At 36.0% G+C, this 18,985-nt stretch overlaps 1 protein-coding gene across 3 annotated transcripts; it reads right to left on the bottom strand.

Moving 5' to 3' along the window:
• Positions 1 to 204: 204 nt before the first annotated feature.
• LOC105046724 (protein BREAST CANCER SUSCEPTIBILITY 1 homolog) lies at positions 205 to 12,499 on the bottom strand. 3 transcript variants are annotated; one of them, XM_019851185.3, is made up of 14 exons: positions 12,269 to 12,499; positions 11,555 to 11,608; positions 11,365 to 11,435; positions 4,698 to 4,811; positions 3,862 to 4,337; positions 3,681 to 3,791; positions 2,644 to 3,561; positions 2,442 to 2,542; positions 2,167 to 2,353; positions 1,942 to 2,042; positions 1,708 to 1,828; positions 1,461 to 1,626; positions 1,240 to 1,358; positions 205 to 946 (listed from the first exon to the last, which is right to left on the bottom strand). In XM_019851185.3, exons 1-14 carry the CDS (start codon positions 12,322 to 12,324, stop codon positions 602 to 604), a joined length of 2,940 nt encoding a protein of 979 aa, XP_019706744.1. In that variant the 5' UTR covers positions 12,325 to 12,499; the 3' UTR covers positions 205 to 601. The 3 variants fall into 3 exon arrangements, with proteins under 3 accessions (XP_019706744.1, XP_019706743.1, XP_019706745.1); XM_019851184.3 differs by having other exon boundaries at positions 205 to 949; positions 12,269 to 12,498; XM_019851186.3 differs by having other exon boundaries at positions 205 to 949; positions 3,681 to 3,779; positions 12,269 to 12,498.
• Positions 12,500 to 18,985: the final 6,486 nt, after the last annotated feature.

The following is an 18,985-nucleotide window of genomic DNA, read 5'->3' as shown; positions in this document are numbered from 1 at the left end:
AAATCTTCTTCTGTTGAGATTTAACATATCAAGCAAGCATTTTGCCCACTAGAAGGACAAATATGAGGACATAACAAGCATGCATATGGCAAGCTAACAAAAATAAAAACTGAGGAGAAAGATGTCATGCAAACAAAATTTCAGTCAAATATGTTTTTTAGTTCATGTTAAGGAGCAGGACCATTTCGTTTGAACTTGGTCTTGAAGTGGGGTTGTAGCCACATCTCAAAACTGGAACATATCAAAGAGTGAATATAATGAAGATAGATGTACAGAAAAGAATCAGCAAGAAAACCAACTTTGGGCTGGGATACAATTTCATGACCTTGGAAGCAAATAACAGCTAGAAAAAAAGGCAAAAATATTAAAATTGCTACTGCATGGGCGTACACGTGGAAAAACTCTGCACAAGCAGGAGGAAGCACCAATATGCTTGAGAAATGAGAGCTTAAGGCACAGCCCAATGGCTATTGTTCTAAATCAGTCAAGCGTTTGCCACGCAAATTGCCAACAGTGAATCCTTATTCATATCTTTTATCCACAACTTGGAGACAGGTGTTGCTGAAGACATTAAAAGAAATTTTTATTTGTTACTGGGCATTCAACTTAGAGTTTGCAATTTGCAAGCAGCAATGGAGTCTATGATCCATGTATTGGCTACCACTTTGCCTCCAGAAGCATCAGCAAGTGCCTGAGCTTCAGCTCTCCTATGGTTAAAAATCAAAGTGTAATCTTGGAATCTGTTTTTGTCTGGATGCTCAAGGCTGTATATTATGAAGACTGGGGAAGTCAAGGAGTCATCCAACAATTTCTCTTGGTCTCTTGAAATGGGCTTCCTCTGCAAAACAGTGCCTCCTGCAGCAATGACAAGATCTTGCAGATAACCTTTATAAGATGGCGTGTACTCTCCACTGAAATAAAAGCTGAATCCATTGAAGAGCTTCGGCTGCTGCAGTTAGGAACAGAAAGTAAATAACTAAATCTATGCAGGCATATTGGGCAACAAATTTATGAACCAAGGTACGTAGGTGCAACAAACCAAGAATCATATTTCATATGGACTGACCAATATTTGCATGGCTGCAATCCATAAGAAGTTATGTCTAAGACAATTTCTAGTGTTCTTTCGAGAATATTGGAGTTGGTTGAGCACTAGAAGCAAAGAGTTGGATTTACTAGTATGGATTTTTCTCTGCAAGGACAAAACAGTATGAAAAAGATAAAAGGTGAGAAAATTACCTTATTAATTATCCTCAGTCTTCCCAACTGGGGGCCCTTGCTTATTCCGTGCACATCTACTGTAATTTCATATGCCTCCTCGTCAACAGGTTCCCTGGCCTCCATGCATGCTTTGATCCCTGTATTATAAGATAGATGCAAACAGTTATGATGAAGCAATGATAAAAAACTTAACATCAGTTCTGAAATGATTTTGAGAAGAGAGAGAAGATTGCTCTTACAATCAATTGATAATATCCACTTTCCATCAAGGATGGCCATCAGGAACTTGAGAGTTCTTTTACATGCCCCATTCTTGTCGGTTGATGCGATGACATGAGTAACCATTGGGCTCCAAGTTTTAGCTGCGGTTACACCAGTCATTTTTGCGAATCCAGAGATGATATCCTGAACAGATTTTCTAGTTAGAAAAAAGTATGTGGGACTGTAGGTGCCTTAGAGAATAGCTAACAAGAAGTTCGGACCAACCTTCTCTGCAACAGAAAGAGCAGAGCAACAAATAACCCACTTGCAAGGTGATCCAGAAGGCCATGTCCACATCCTACTCGTGTCATCACCAGCTTTAGTTAATGATGAAACTTGAGACACTCTGGAAATTCTTACCCAAGTTAGCCATAAGATTTACAAGTTTGAGTTTCAAAAATTTGAGCAATCTCATAACCAAATTTAAACAAAATGGGAATCCAATCAGCATGTAGATACCCTATTGGAGCATCTCTCTTTCTGATTTGCTTCTGGGGCTCAGAAGTTTCAGTCGGCAGTTTGGATGATGAATGAAGAGGGCAAAGCATTACAAAATTTTCCTGTCATGATAATTTGCAGGTTTTCACCAGAAGAAAAACATGTTTTTATAGAAAAAGAATACCATTATGACATTGTGAATCATCTAAGAACTCAGTCTACAGCAAGTTTAATCATTTCACTTACACTGTCCCATCGGCATTCAGAAATCAACTTAGCACAAGTGAAGTGGAAGCTCTTGCGACAACTTTTCTCAAAGCATCCAAGAGCAGCCCCTTTGATGCCACAACAACTGCATTTGATCCTTCTACTTCTTGTTATCTCTGCTGCAAGGTTGATGGCCATATCATCTTCAAAGTATACATCAGGGGCCCTTTATTTAAAGAATTGATCATGCATTTAGCGATGGCTACGGAAAAAAATACTGCTATTAAAAATTTAAATTCAGTGAGGATTCTGACCATTCTGTGCAATTCTTATGAGAATGTATGACGTTGACACCTCCATTAAAATCTGCAGTTACAGGCTTGCCATTGAAATAATGCATCATTTCCCCAGAATCCTGTTAATTTGCTTTACAAATTTAAAAGATTCCTCTAACAGAATAATGAAAGAATCAGACCATATATAAGATCATATTAGACAATGTGATGATAGGATTACCTCTGTATCATTTGTAGACTGACAGAAAGCACATTGAATCTGAAATTTGTTGTTTTCACATTTTCTCAACATATTATTCCCAAGAGTATGACACCTGATCATTGTTGTGTTTTTGATAACCAAGTTCTCAGATTCCTGAGGGGGATTGATGGCAGTTTTAATGTTTTCACCCAAAGATGTGCTCATTGTAGGAGGAATTTGGACATCATTCTTGGTCGCAACTGAGTCAGCAGTCTGATTTTTCATCCTTCGTTGTGCTTTTGAGTCTCCTAACTGCTCCTGTTTCTTCTTTCCTCTTCTGGGGCAACCGTTGTGAGAGCCTTTGTCATGTTCTAGACGCTTTTCCTGACGATTTTGATTTTGTGCTTTTGCTTCATTGACAGAATTGGCAGGTATTTCCTCAAGTATCTTAGTTACAGAATCATCTATTGATTTCTTTATGCACTCTATGGAATCATCAATGGATTTATTCTTGTGCTTTCTCTGTGACTCAATGATGGTCTCCTTGCCCCTTTTTCTGGCTGTTGTGGCAGAATTGTTAAGCAGGTCAGTCGCAATTCTCAGATGCTTTGTTTGCTGATGGCTATCAGGATCACTGCACTGTTTTAGGATCTTCCTTGCAAAAGCCCGACTTCGTTTATCAGTTTCCTCATTTTCCTGACTTGAATTTTGAGCTACTTCCACAGCATCAGTAGGACTTTCTTTATTGGCATCATTGCAGACCTTGCATCTGCTTCTTGGGACAGACAATTTCGCATGCCTTGTTTGAATTTTATTGTTCTTTCTTCTGTTCTTCATATCAACAGTTCCAATTTCAACATTTTCATAGGGGACTCCAATGCTTGATGCAATCCCAACCTCCAAGTCATTCTGACATTCTTTCTCTTGGACTGCATCAAGCCTATACCTACCTGCAGTCTGTGTTCAAATGAAATTTAAGTACTAAAAATTGATCAAGATGAGTTCATCAAACCAGTTGCATAAGATGTGAAATCCATGGAAGTAGACAAAAATTAAGTTGAATGACATAGCAGTACCTGCGTTTTAATTGGTGTTGAACATAGTTCTGGAGAACAATCTCTTTGGGTCCATTCAAACATTTCACTATCAAAAGCTATTACAGCGTTGGGTTTGCTCTGCAATTCACCCTACAAATCAATAACATGAGAGTTCAAGATCTCCAATATTCATCTATTCTACTCAATGACCAAGACTTACAGTTGGAGTCAATTTGACAGGAGATTCATAGTCAGAGTCTTTGATGTCACTAAAACAAGGAACATTATAAGGTGGAGGTGTATCTGCTGTCTGCTGACCGCTTGGTTTCTCTGGAGTTTTGTTGTCTTCTTCTTCTCTCAGCCAAAAGAAAGGTGAAAACTGTTCCTCCATAGCCAGTTTTTCACTTTTATTAATTTCCTTGCTATCATTCAACTCAATGCTTGAATCTCTTAATCCAGAAGCCTTGTCAGGGCGCGCTGGAGTCTCTGAGACAGGGTATGGCGTCACACGTACCCGTTTCTTGGCGGGGAAAGAAGGCATTTTTGATGGTTGACCGTATGAATTCCTGGCAACAGATTTCTCATTATCCTTTTGCATTTTCCTGGATAATCCTTCTTTCATTGACTTGCCCTGATGTGCAACAGCAGTTTCTGCTGAACTAGAATTTTTATCGTGATTGCCTGCGGTCAATCCATCTTTTGGAATGTTTAACAGAATGACGAAGGTAATAGTCAGCACCAGCACAGAGAGGATAAAAAGGGCAAATTTAGTCATTGGTGACACTCTACTAAAACTCAAAGAAGCCCAAATAACGCCATAGCTTATGTAAGTGCGAATAAGCAGTACTTGAATGCAAAAAATAGGCCGGGAGTCAAAGCAACTAGAGTTGCACACCCTTCAAAGAACTAATACGTTGCAATAATCACTAAAGTTCTGAGCAATAAAGCACACGAGCAACAATTTTCAATATATTTTCACAAAAAAAATCCAGCATTTGCCAATGTGTATTAAGAAAAAAAAAAAAAAAGGTAACTAGACATCAAATCTGTTATCACCTGAATTTTTGGCTGAAGGTGCTAGTTGAGTGGAAAAAATATTAGTCCCTGCTGCAGCTTCCATGCACTTGAAAATGCTTACAAGGTTATCCATCTGAGGAGCCGGACATACTTCTGCAACCAAGTCAAAACCATAACCTTAACAACAAGAATAAATATTATAAAACCAATGATAGATTGAAGATTGACGGATCCCAGAATTTTAAATGAAGAAAGGGAGAAGCGTAGAGCCAATTTTATGGTACATCTCCTAGAAAATTAACAAAGTGGACAAGCAATTTGGAATCACCCTCTGCATTGGTTAAATTTAATTGGGTAGAGACCCTGACAGATTTTGATGCATACCATGCTTCAGAAACTGTCAACTGACTGACTGTAGTTGGGCACGAGAGGGACTTGGAAAGAAGCCTAACCTGTTAGATGTTCCTATCTCTTATATTCTAAAATATCTGATGATTCTAGAAATATTCTCTCATGTATTAGTTAAAAATATTTTAAAAATTAACTAAAATATCTCATAATTCTAGAATATTCTCTCATATATTCTCCATATCTTTTCTTGGTCTTTCCATGTATACCTAGCTATGTAATCTATAAATACCCTATACATTATATACTTTGCTTTCAAGCAATACAACAAAGTTGTTCTTTCTTCAATCTAGTTTATTGCTTCATTTTGACATGGTACTTGAGTGGATGGTTCATTGCCGCCGATCAGTTGCATAGTAATTGTTCGTCACCAATACATTGACACAATCCAACCCCAATTTCAGCCTCTACGTTCCCCAACAAGCACTGTGCAAGTATTCTGGTTGCTGTTTGTCACCACATTATCCTTCACGTGCCTACATGTGTCTCTTGAAAACTTCTTCCTTCTGAAGTGCTTCGACACAACCTTCTAACAAGCTTCTGCCACCATAATCACCACTAGTCGTCTTCTCAACAGCCGATCTAAATGCTCCAGCAACCAGACCACCTAACTCTGCTGCACACACCAGGTCAAAACCACCATCTATCTGCCCCTCTTTTCCTCACGCACCGGATCAGGTTTGACCCGTTTCATCTACCATGTGTCAAATGCATCATCAAACACATGTCAGCCACATCATCCTATCCTACCACATCATCTAGTTTGGTTCTACAGAATTACTGGCTCACTGCATCGATTGAACCAGTCCATTTCATTTGACTCGTCGATTAATTGCTTTTTAGATTGGTTCAGACCACTTCTTAGGGTTTTCGGATGTGCTCTTTCCATTTCTGGCCTTGATTTGCTCTAGTTTTGCTTCTGCAATTGGGTTTTGCAACTTTTATTGAGCCATAATATCTTAAAAATGTTTGTTTCTAAGGAGACACGACTTCGTACCCTGAAGTTCCAGCACACTGATACGGTCTTGGCTACACCTTCTTCAGTCTCCAAATCCTTAGCACCTCCTTCCAGTCCTTCTGATTCAAGTAGTCAGCATCGCAATGACCTTTGATACAATTACTGTCACATTAGAGGCCATCAAATGGGTGACTGTCAAAAGGTAAAGTGGGACCAAGAGAATGCTACTCAGACAACTGTTGTGGCTGATGCTGAACCTTCCGCATCCGAGTTTTCATTCAACCTACTGTCTTTTCCATAGCAGATATTGAGGCAATTGTTAACTAGGTCCTTTCCCATACAGGTTCTCCTTTACCTACTTTGTCTATCATTCCAGGTAATTTCTCCTGGATCATTGATTTTTCTTACTATAATCACATGACATCTGATTCTTTACAGCTCTCCATCAAGATTGTAGCGACTCACGCACCCACTATTCACACTATTGATAGGTCCCCCATGCATGTCAATCATGTTAGAATTATTAGAACACCTTCTTTTTCCATTTTTGATGCATACCTTGTGCCATCTTCATCATATTATTTATTATCTGTCGATCGACTTTGTGATCTTAGTTTAGAACTTCATTTTTCCTCTTATGGTTGCAATGTGCATGATCCTCAGGTGAATTGGCTTGTTGGGATAGGCCATAAATTTGGATGCCTTTTTGAGTTTATTGATCTTCATGTTCCATCCGATCTTTCCACTGCCCTTCGTTCTAGCACTTTGACTCCTCTCAATTTGTGGCACTCTCATCTCGATCATGCATCATCTTCGAAGATTCAAATTTTAGCCTCTAATAGTTATTTAGGTCATGTCACTAGTAAGCCCTTTGAGTGTATGTAGGGGTGGCAATCGGGTCGGGTCGGATTAAGTCATAAATAGATCAGATGCAGGTCAGCTTAGAAAATATCAAATCTGAACCTGATCTGTTTATTAAATAGGTCAGATTTTCAAACATGAACTCGACCTATTTAATAAACAGATCATCCGACCCAACCGATTTAACCTGTTTATTAAATAAGTAACCTATTTAACTAATCCGACCCAACCCATTTAATCTGTTTACTAAATAAATAATCTGTTTACCAAATCCAACCCGATCCAATCTGTTTAACTTGTTTGTTTCAGAAAATTGGTTGTGTAATCTGCAACTAAATCAAAACAACAACAATCGATTGCCTATAAAAAAAGGCCATCCAAGATTATTGCTATTAGAAATAATTGAATCAACAAAAAAATATCCCAAAATCATCATAGCCTCCATATACAAACCTTAAAGCAAACCTCCATAGTGCACATAGGCCATAATGCCCATTTTGACATTCAGTATAAAAAGTAGAAATCAAAAGAATACAAAACAGTAACCATAAATTGAGTTTTTAAAGCTAGAGCAATTAGAGTAATTAATCAAAAAAATCAAAATCAAAGAAACCACAATAATAGCCAATTAGAGCAATTAATTTCCATCAGGCACCAAGAAATAAACACGAAAAAAAGCATCAATCTACTTCAACTTTCCAATTCCCATCAAGCACCAAGAAAAAAAATTCAAAAACCCTAACCTCAAGTGAGAGAGTAAAACTAATGGGAGGAAAAAAATAAAAAAATATACCTTATGAAAGGATTAAGAAAGCACGGAAGGAGGAAAAAAATCCTAGATCTCGAGTGGCCAACCCCCTTCAACGACAGCCATTAGAAAAGAAAGCACCGGCCACTGAAAGAGGAAAAGAGAAAAAAACTCTAGATGTTGAGCAGCCAAAGCACCAAGCGGCACAAACCCTTTAACTACGACCGTTGGGGAGGAAAAGGAGAAAGAAAATGATGTAGATTCGAGCTCCTTCAACGACGGCCAAGTGCCGATGAATACGACCACCTCCTCTCGAGGACTAATGATAAAGGAGGACCAAAGAAGAAAACCAAAGGAGGAAATTGAGGGTTGGCTTCATAGTTCGTCCGACTGTCATTAAGAAGAAAACTGGAAGCACCAGCCATCGAAGGAGTGGAGAACCCCTAGCCGCCATTGAGAAATGAGAAAGAAGATGGAAGCATTGACCATCACAAGAGGAGTGGAGGACCAAAGAAGGAAACCCATAAACCCTAGATCTAAAAGTCGGACCGAAGGAGGAAAGAGTAAAAGCCTTTTATACTCAAGAAATGACCGAAGAGCAAAAGATTAACGACAGCGGTCAATTTAAACCGTTAATGTTTTAGCTTTTAAACAATAGTATTGCGAGTTTACAGATTACAACCCTACTCGATCTGATCTCTCCCAATCTATTTATTAAACAAATTAAATAGATCAACTGTCTGAAATCTGCACCGAACCCAATTATTAAATCGGGTTAAATAGATCAATCCATTTACGATCCGAACCCATTTAATCCAAACTCAAACCTGTTTAAGGCGGGTCGAACCCATGGATCGAGTTAGCAGATCGGGTCAATTTTTGCCGCCGCTAAGTTTATGTCTTGTTAGCTTAGCAAACAAAAGGCCTTACCGTTTAATAATACTACCTCTTTTCTTTTGCTCCTTTTGATCTTGTTCATTTTGATGTTTGAGGGGCCACACCTATTCCTAGCAAGAAAAGATATGAAAATATATGGGAGAATACATGAAGGAATGCTCTAGAATCATGAAATATTCTAAAATATTTTTAGCTAATATATGGTAGCCCAATCCGATATAGAAGCAAAGTATCATGCTTTGGTTGATATTATTGTTGAGCTTCTTTGGCTTTGTTCGCTTCTTAAGAACGTGGGGGTAAACATGGGCACCAGGTCAGGCTACCCATTACACGACCCGACCCGGCTCGAACACAGCCTACTTGCTATAGTAACGGGCCGTGTAAGGCACGGCATATATAAAAAGACCGAGCTAAGAATTTTGTCGCCCGCAGCCTCAACCCGACATGGCCCATAAGGGCCTGGGCTAGCACGGTCCGATCCTTGTGCCAGCCTGGGCCCCTTAAGATGGACCATGCCTTGGCACAGCCCATTTATATCCGTTATAGACTCCTGATTGTTATTCTCATGCGAAACAAGATTCGCATCATGTTTCTAAATCATTTGGTCCTTTTAATAATTCTAAGAAATAGAGTTCTTCTCATATTTTTAATTTTGAAGAAATTCATCATTCATTGATTTTTTTTAATTTTTTTAAATTTTAACATGCATTAATATTATGAATATTAATGGATTGAAGATGTAAGTTCCTTATTTTATATCTCCTATCTCTCATATACTTTTATTACTTATTTTTTTATTTTTATTTTTTTTATTTTTTTTAAAAAATGCCCATTAAACCCATCAAGCCTGTGGGCCTAACAGGCCGTGCCAGGCACGGTCTGCCACCCCTAGGCCTAGGACTGTGCCAGGCCAAGGGTTTTGTTTAAACAAGCTGTGCCAGGTATGACCCATTAAACCTTCGGTCCGATGGGTCTGGGTCATGCGAGGCACGGCCCATTAGCCCCATCTCTATGTGGAGGTTATACATTCAAGTACTATTGCTTTGTATTATAACAATCATAGTGCCATTCAAATTGCTTACGATGATATCTTTTATGAGCACACCAAATACATTGAAAATAATTGTCACTTTATTAGTATATTCAAGATAAGATTGTATGACTACAACCTATTTTTTTTTGTTGATCAGCCTACAAATATCTTTACTAACCCTCTATTTGATACGAAGGATAGATTGAAGGAAGAATGAATGGAGGAGGAAGGATAAATGAAGAAAAGGATGGATGGATTTTCTATCCATCCTCTCATATGTTTGATAAAATATGGAAGGATGGATGAAAATGATTTCCTCCTCTGTTTGAAATAGGAGGAATAAGGGAAAGAATGGATGATATTTTACAAAACTACCCTTTGATAAAAATATTATTATTATCAATTTATAATCCTTATTTATACTAAAGAAGTAAAAATTCTATAAACTTATAATCTTTGTAATTATTAAAAATTATATAAAAATTCTATTTAATACATGATTTCATAAATTAATTATTAATAAATTAATTATATAAATAGCTAACTAATTTATAATTTAATATAAATAGTTAATTAATATTATATAAATAGTTAATTAAAAATAATAAATATAAATAGAGAAACAGATGATAATCTAATTATTTAATTATAATTATGGAAGTTATATATTAAAATTAAAATAATAACTAATAAAATTTAATAGTATATATAAAAATATATAAATAATATTAATGAAAAAGTAGTATTATATTTTTATCAAAAAAATTAATGAGGGATAATTTTGTCAATATTAAAATTTATCATTCAATGATCCATCCATCCTTCTTTCATCCTCCCAATTTGAAAGGATGCAAAATGATGGGTCAGGGTGGATAGATAATCTACCTTTTTCATCCATTCTTTCTATAATTTTTTGAACCAAACAGTGGATGGAAACCATCCATCCTTCCAATCCCATCCATCCACCCTTTCATGACCCCAACCAAACACACCATAAGTCCCATTCTACTGGTCGATTTCTTGACTTGGCATCTAAACCCAAGTTGATTTCTACATTGTCATCTTACATTTGAGACAAAATATTAAGAATATTCTAGAACATCTCATGATTCTAGAAATATTCTCTTATATATTAGTTAAAAATATTTTAAGAATATTCTAAAATATCTCATAATTCTAGAATATTCTCTCATATACTTTCTCATATATTCTCTATATTTTTTCTTGGTCTTTCCATGTATGACTAGCTATGTAATCTATAAAGACCCCATGTATTGTGTACTTTGTTTTCAAGCAAAACAATAGAGTTGTTCTATCTTCAATTCAGTTTATTGCTTTATTTTGACAATAACAAAAGAAGCTAAAGACTTATGAAGCAGAATTGGAAATGGATATGAATGATCAAACAAAAAATGGCACTAATCATAATTGAATACAACTTTCATGTATAAACCATCCACAAATAGTATAGAACTTTTTTATCAACTACTTGTCTACCTCATGCCTCTTCTCTAAAAAAATATATACAATTGGTTTAATGGTTAAACAACCATATAATTGAATGTGGAACTATGGATAACATAAAGCTGCTATTCTAATTATAATTGTTCTTTGCATTCTTAGCAGTGGAATTGCATGCATTCAGCAAACAAGAAAATGAGTACTCTCTGTGACAATAGTCTATGGATTTTGTTATCCAGATATGAATTAGCAAGCAGCATCATTTTTGAAGCTTCAGTATAACTATTTTTCTCTTAGAGTTCACATTATCTCCATGAATCAGAGATGATATTAAACATACCTCTTCGACGAAATGGAACTTTGCAAACTGGGCAATCAGCTATCAACTTCATCGATGCCAAAATGCATGAGCTGGATCAAAATAGTAACAGATGCACAAATCCCAAAATTTTTCTTTGCTCGAAACAGAAACGCAAATAGGCCAAACAAAAATATTAAACATAGCATAAAACATATGGATGGAAGCTCACTTGCAGAAGACATGGTTGCATGAAAGTGATACCGCTGAGCTCAAGAGGCTCAAACTGCAAAACACAATTGAAAGACGGAGTGGGTGAATACCATTTTGGCTGCTCTATTATTCAATTCTGGCAACAAATTGAGAATTCCAGAGCTTGTGTGCTTGTAACTGCTCGAGATTAAATATATCTAGGCCAAAAATAGATTCCTAAGGTCTAATTGCAGTACTTGGAAAAGAAATTAGACAGTCCTAGATATAGAACCTATTGATTATTAAGAGATACGACAATAGTGACATAGGTAATCTCCAAATCCACAATTTTTTTCAAAACCGGGATTATGGAATCCACAGAAAATTAGATTTGCTTTTTGGGATTTCATGAATTCTGACATTTTATTTAGGTTATTCAAATTGAAAATAGATTCCTGAGCTTTGGATGCAGTTCCTGTAACGTATACCAGGGAAACCCTAAATATGGAAGGGATTGGGGATTGGGAACGCGATGGCGGTGAGATGAGTAATCTCAAAGAGCAAATTTTTTTGACCTGAGACTATCAAATCCATCAAAATTTGGAAAGGTGCTTCGTTGGTTTCATTGAATTGGACGTTTGGATGAGGTTATTCGAATGAAAATATGTGGAAAATCTAGGATCTAATCAATGATGAGGGGCCAAAAAAAAAAAAAAGCAAAAGAATAAAAAGGAGTGGTAGGAGTTTTTGGTACCAAATGGGGCACTTGAGCTCTCTGCCCATCTTCTCCAGATGACCTAAATCTGCCATGTCTACCAGCTGATGATTCCTCTGCTTCTAAGAACCAGAGAGAGACGGAGATTGAGAGGTATTCTAATCGATGGGAACGGAGGCCGGAGGGTGATGAAGGAAATTAAAGACAGGAGAGATGGGCGGTGAGAAGAAAGATTTGGTAAAACTCGACTGCAAGGTATAATTCTCTTTCCCTTCTCGCCGTGAGTTCCCCTTTTATTTGCATTTCGTTTTCAAGTTTTGGCGGCAAGGCGCCGTCCACCGCTAAAATGTTTCCCGCACTGGAAGACGATTTGAAAGCTTCTCTGATTATGCTTGATTTTTTTCTCACTTGGCGAATTACCATACAAATTATTCATGAGATTAATTAAATCATAACCATTTAACTATAAATACAAAAAAATATATATCAATACTAAAAAAATTGTATTAGCACTAATATTATAATATTACTTTATTAATATTGTACTATATAATGTGATGTTAGGTAATATATATATATATATATATATATATATATATATATATATATATATCATAATATTTGCTTCATGGTGTCATAATTATCAATATTTATTTAAATACCTAAACTATGATATGTCATTATATATATATATATATATATATATCATAATATTTGCTTCATGGTGTCATGATTATCAATATTTATTTAAATACCTAAGCTATGATATGTCATTCTTGACAATTCGGAATGCTAGTGGCAAAAATTAGCCCGATCAATCCTATTCAAATTGATTTTGGCTAAGGATTCTTTAATTCGAGTCAATTATAGATACCATTTTTTTTTCTTTAAAGCAAACTTTAAATGACTCTAGAACAAGTTAGAAGTTCAACCCAAATTAGGTCTAAAGAGGATAGAGTTATATTTAAGTTAAAACAATTTAGATTAAGTCTTATTCTTGTATAAGAGTTTGAAATGAATTATATATATTTTTTACTTATTACTTAAATAATTTTTAAAATTATTTAGATTTGAATTCTATAAAATAATTAGATTATAGTTAAATGGATGATTGAGGATAAGAATATGCAACAGTTTTAATGAGCATATCTTATATATGGCAAGAATAGTTGTATCAACATACCTAATATTGTTTCCACTTACCCTATGTCATTGTCATGTATATCAATAACATGCATCTTGAGATTAATTTCTTAGAAAAAGCTTTGTACTAAACCTCCATTTCATTCCTCTTCACTCCATGTATCATACCCACCCACCACCATCTCCATCTCCTCCCCTCATGCCCACCACATCTCCACATCTTCCCCTTGTGCCCACCGACCTCTTTCCTCACCTCCATCATTATTGAGAAACCCCTTTCTTAACCCCTAAATCCCCCACCTCTCCCACCATCTCCATCTTATCCTCTACTATCACCTTCTCCACTAAATTCTATGCCACAAATAAATTTCATTAATGAAAGATGAATTGAGAGAAATTGCAATATCAAGTTGAGGGGTCTTTGTATCTAATCTTGAACTCAAGATATCATAAATACAAGATTTTCATTGCAATAGAAAAAAAAATAAATATTTATATTAGTTTCTCTCATATTTGCTCTTTAAGAAAATTGCAAGAGCTATATAAGGGTCTTATCATAGTAACCTACTATTTTTTTGACCATTTATGAATATTGGTTCAAGAACTAGAATTAAAAGTAAGATTTGGTTGTTATCTTGTATGATTCTAGAGGTGATTCACAGGGCTTCTCCTTTTGAAATGAAGAATCTAACATTATCATAGATTGATGCCAAATGATAAGTCTAATGATCTGATAGCTCCAGGATCTCATTATCTTAAACATCCTCTCTCCCATCTCATTTTGTCCTCTCATTTTATTATTATCGCTATCTCTTTTTAGTACAAATTTTTTGATATTAAGCCAATTTTTGAGAAAAAATAGAAGCGCTTTCCTCTATCTAGTGCATTGGCAATAGAAGTGGCAAAATATGATCCGACCCACTAATCCGATTTACGTTACACCCGTCATAAGTATGTTTGGGTTTAGACTAAATAGATCGACTCATTTAATCTATTTAATATTTAGATCACATTCAAATTTCAAAAGTCTGGTCTATTTAACCTATTTAATATCTGAGTTGGATTGGATCATGTAATATAGCATTTAAATAGGTTTGTTTAAATAGAATGAATCCTGAGTGATAGGTTAATGGCCAAATTGCATTATGAATTGGTGATCAAAATTTAAAACCACTTGCTCGGATATCCTTTTTTCCTATTCTCATGACCCCATTACCCACCACGATTAGGGTTTTGAACTGCATTCACCGCTCTCCGGCCCCTCTCCAATCATCCTCTCCTCCACCTTAGCCATTGGTCATGGCAATGCAAGCCTCTGCTTTCTTTCTCTATAAGTGCTCTGTTCCCAATTTAGGAGAACTTTGCTCTTTCCATTCAAAAATAGGAAAGTTATCTCTCTACAAACAATTGAGGTGGGTGGGGAATAAAAGAAAAAAGACAAGGGTCTAGTTGGATATGGTGGGATAAAAGGAGCATCTCGAACAATCAAACGGGACTGAGCATGGGTCGAATTCAATCGAATTGAGAGAAAAATTTCATCCAATCAAATCTAATTGGATTGAAGAAAATTTAATCTATTGCCGACCATTTATCATGTATAAATCATTTGAAATCGAAGTGAACAGTTTATAACGGGTTCGGATGGATTGTGTCGGTTTGAGCTTCAATATTGAATCAATATTGATTTTAAGTCCAATGTTAGCCACTTAAGCTTGTTTATTTTTTTTATCAATTTAATATAAAAAAAGTCTAAACCTTATAAGTTATAAATTTTGAACTTATTTTTGAATCTATACAAAATAAAATAGAAATAAAAAAAATTGACTCATCTAAAAGCAACTACATCTGAAAGCTTTTATTTTAGAATTATCTCAAATTGATGTACTTCCATCAATAATTCAACATTAATATTCTTATGAATCCAAATAGATGATGGGATATTTTTTAGAATGAAGTATTGAAGTCTAAACGACGTCGTCCCAAAAATAAAAATAATTTTGTGAAATACTACATCAGTTGGATTCGATTTTATACAGATTAAAAGTATAGAAACTAAATCCGACTATAAATAACCAATTTTTTACAAATTTCAACCCGTTTCTATCTGATTTATGTCTTTCAACTGACCAAAACCGATGTTTATTGGGTTGGATTGGGTGGATTTCTTTGGATTTTGATTATTTGCTTAGCCCTACGATCAAGAGCATCCTTGGACTAGGAGTAAAGTTCTCTTTCGACTCAAGGGAATAGGATAGGACAATGAGAGCTTTCCATTGACTTCCCAAGAAAAGACTCTAGATGTATAAATGAGTAGACAAGAGGATTGCCTTATATTATTTAGCTTAAACTACAAGAAGCTCCTTTATCCCAAACTAGAGAGGCGAATCAAATCTACGATCAAGATCCCAAGGTAAATAAAGGAGGGAAGAAGAAGATACAGAAATAGGATTTGCAAGAGTATGCTTCAATGGGGCATGGATACTATAGTTCTACCTCTTGGTGATGCTCTTCCTCATCATCGTGCTCCTCAAGCTAACGGTGTTCAGATTCACCATCATTTGTAGTGACAATGGTATATCAAGAATACCACCTGGAGGACTACTTTGGGTGGCTCCGATGGTGGATCATGCAAGATCAATATAGGAGGGTGGCGAGGGAATGCATCATGGGCTCCAAGGCTTGCGCCAAGGTCGCTGTTAACTCTCAATCTTTTTCCTCTCTAGATTTTTTCTAGGGTTTGCATTGGAGCTCTCTTGGCTCAAGTGTGGGGGTTCTTTAGGGTGTAGAGCAGTATAGTTACAGGTATGTGCAGATAGAGGGTTGAATCGGATCTACAATAGAATGCCAAAGCTCTTTCCCAATCAAGATCTCTTATACATTAGACTTAGGTGCTTTTTCTTGCTTTCTCTCTCTCTTTATTTTTTCTTAATTACTTTAGATCTTATTACAAGAATTTCACCAAATCATGAAATGGAGTCTAGATATGTGCTACTATTTGTTTGATTTTCCTAGATGTTACGGTTTGAGGAGTATGTGAGCATTTCTCTATTGCGGTTTAATTTTGTGTTGGGTTAATAGGTCCAATAGTTATAAACCCAATATCATTTATTAAATAGATCAAATGGGTCAGATTATGTTAGATAAATAGGTTGTCTATCTAATAAATAAGTTAAATAGATCAGATTGGCTTACATGTTTATTCAATAGGACAAGTTTTGATTTCAAAATCTAACCTATTTAATAAACAGGTTATGTTCAGATTTAGATTTTTTGATATGACCTTTTTATGATCAGATCCTACCTAATTGCAGCCTCTAATTGGCAATAGGATAGAGTGTCGTAATAAATCTATATTTTCATATGAAGTAGAAGAGGTAATAGTGAATAAGGACTAGCTCTCTTCTATTATTCTTCTCCCTCCCTCTCTTAGATCATGCCAACTCACCCAACTAATCAGCATCAAACAACCCCTTTAGCCCACCTCTTCCTAGTTTGTGCTTATCTTGATTTGTTTTTCTTTTACTTTTTTAGCTAAGCATGCAAACCAAGCTAGTTAAGATGCTGATACAACCCCAAATCCTCCTCCTCTGAGTTTATAACACCCACTCCATCAGCATCATCTTTGCTCCTTCTCATCCATGGCCACTTAATCCATCTAACCTTGCTCTTTGTCGAGCTTCATCCTGGCTATTACAATCTTATCATGGAAAAACTTAGTTATCCCTCTCTCTCTATCGCTTTCTCATTTTTCTACTATTTTCAAGTTCTGACTAACTTAAGCATTAGAGAGTCCCCATTGAAAAATCTCCAATGAATGTTGATTTTTTTTTTAGGTTCTCGAAGGAGTAGGACCTCCAACCAATTGCCTAGTACTACATCGGTAGGAGACCAACCACAACCACACCAACCTGGAGACTTGCAGCAACAAGTCCAAAATCCAATTGACGATTAGAGGGTTCTAATGCAATCCAAGCTCCAACAGTTGATGATGTGTCTATTGTCTTGTACACCAAAAAGAAAAAAGCTTGTTGAAGTGGCTTTGGCTGGACCCTTCGATGTGAAGTCAGAGAGAACTTTGGAAGAATAGTAGAGGAACTAGAAAAAAAATAGAGAAAAATAACATAAAAGAGTTCGATACCTCCTTTGGGTGTTGGGCATTCTTTTATAAACGAAAAGTTCCTTTTCTGCTAGATTCATGCTCTAAAGTCTTTGATATGCTAGAAAGAGATCCAAGCATTTCTTATCTAGATTAGTCCAAAAGTTTGAATTTAAGTAAAACTCCACCCTCTTTATGCCACATATCACCTCTTGATTGGTTGACATATTTTTGCCACATCAATTGCCACTTTGTTAAGGAATTGTAGCACCTCTCAATCCTTATCTTCATTGCTTTGTGTGCTACCTTAGTAGAGTTGGTCTTACATAGTTACAGATCGCTTTCTTTCTCTTCTCTCAAAAAATTTAGTTGCAGATTTTTTCTCTCCTTTCTTCTCAAAGGTCCCCATCGACTTTCTCTTTACTTTTTTATGAATGCCCTATATTCTCTCTCCAAGAACCTCTTCTACTAGAGTATTTTCTATTGTTAACTCTGAAGAAACTACTATACTTTATAATCATCTTCATTATCATTTTCTCTCTAACCTTGGGTGGCTTAATTTTGGGTAGGTGAGCGACCTTCTGAGTAAAAAGATTTATGTGCAGAATTTTATGTACTAATCACTTGATCGAAGTAAAATCTTAGCCTTCTTATTTGATTATCTAGCTAAATTGGAATGGGACTAGGTTTAGTGAGGCATACAACTAGGATTAATTTCCAAACCAAAATATTAAAAATTAGAATTTAAAAATCTGCAAATAATTAATTAAATTTATCATGCTTGTAAGGCTTCATGTGTTAGTTCTCTTATTTTATGAGAAAAAAATTAGTTTATGAAATTATGATGATTATTTTTTTAAAAAAAAAATTCAAAGGAAAGTAACGGAATTCTCCTAAGTTTGAATGATAAAAACTATGATATGTACTGAAGTAAGAGGGTTAGTGAACTACAACCAACAAAGCCACACTATGCTGCAATTTTTTTAAAAGAAAAAATGAAAAGGGAGGCATTTGCCCGCTATATAATGTAAAGAATACATACATATATCTTCATGTATAAAGAAAGAAAAACCAACATCCAAAAAGGGCAAAAGGTAGGGCCTAGGAGTGCTTGGCATGGAAGTCATATCCTGATCTCCAGGGATGCATGATCCGGGAGCTCAATCTTGGAGCTCAACATCGAGGGACTCATGTCCTGATCTCCAAGGATGCATGACCGAGGAGTTCAAAGTAGCTTTGGTTGGCCTTCAGGGACTTGCATCCTAATCTCTAGGGATGCACAGCCTAGGAACTCGGCCTCCAAAGACATGCATTCCGATCTCAATGATACATGGCCCGAAAGCTCGTTTGGGAGCTTAGAATAGCTTTGGTTGGCCACTAGGGACTTGCATCTCGATGTGCAGCCTGAGAGCTCAGCATGGGAGCTCGGCCTGTAAGGCATCTCCATGCATATTTTAATGGTGGCTATATGGCGGAATTGGTTGGCCAAGGTGAGAACTTCATGATAGATTCGTGGT

This window comes from Elaeis guineensis, chromosome 6 (genome assembly GCF_000442705.2).
Source record: "Elaeis guineensis isolate ETL-2024a chromosome 6, EG11, whole genome shotgun sequence".
NCBI classification, from domain to species: domain Eukaryota; kingdom Viridiplantae; phylum Streptophyta; class Magnoliopsida; order Arecales; family Arecaceae; genus Elaeis; species Elaeis guineensis.
This window is presented reverse-complemented; position numbering and strand designations above follow the sequence as displayed.

Coding starts and splice junctions, on each gene's coding strand:
- LOC105046724 (XM_019851184.3), bottom strand. CDS start 12,324: ATGGCAGATTTAGGTCATCTGGAGAAGATGGGCAGAGAGCTCAAGTGC. Junction 3,562..3,680: donor CAACACCAATTAAAACGCAG/GTACTGCTATGT, acceptor ATTTGAACACAG/ACTGCAGGTAGGTATAGGCT. Junction 1,829..1,941: donor AAGAGAGATGCTCCAATAGG/GTATCTACATGC, acceptor AAGAATTTCCAG/AGTGTCTCAAGTTTCATCAT.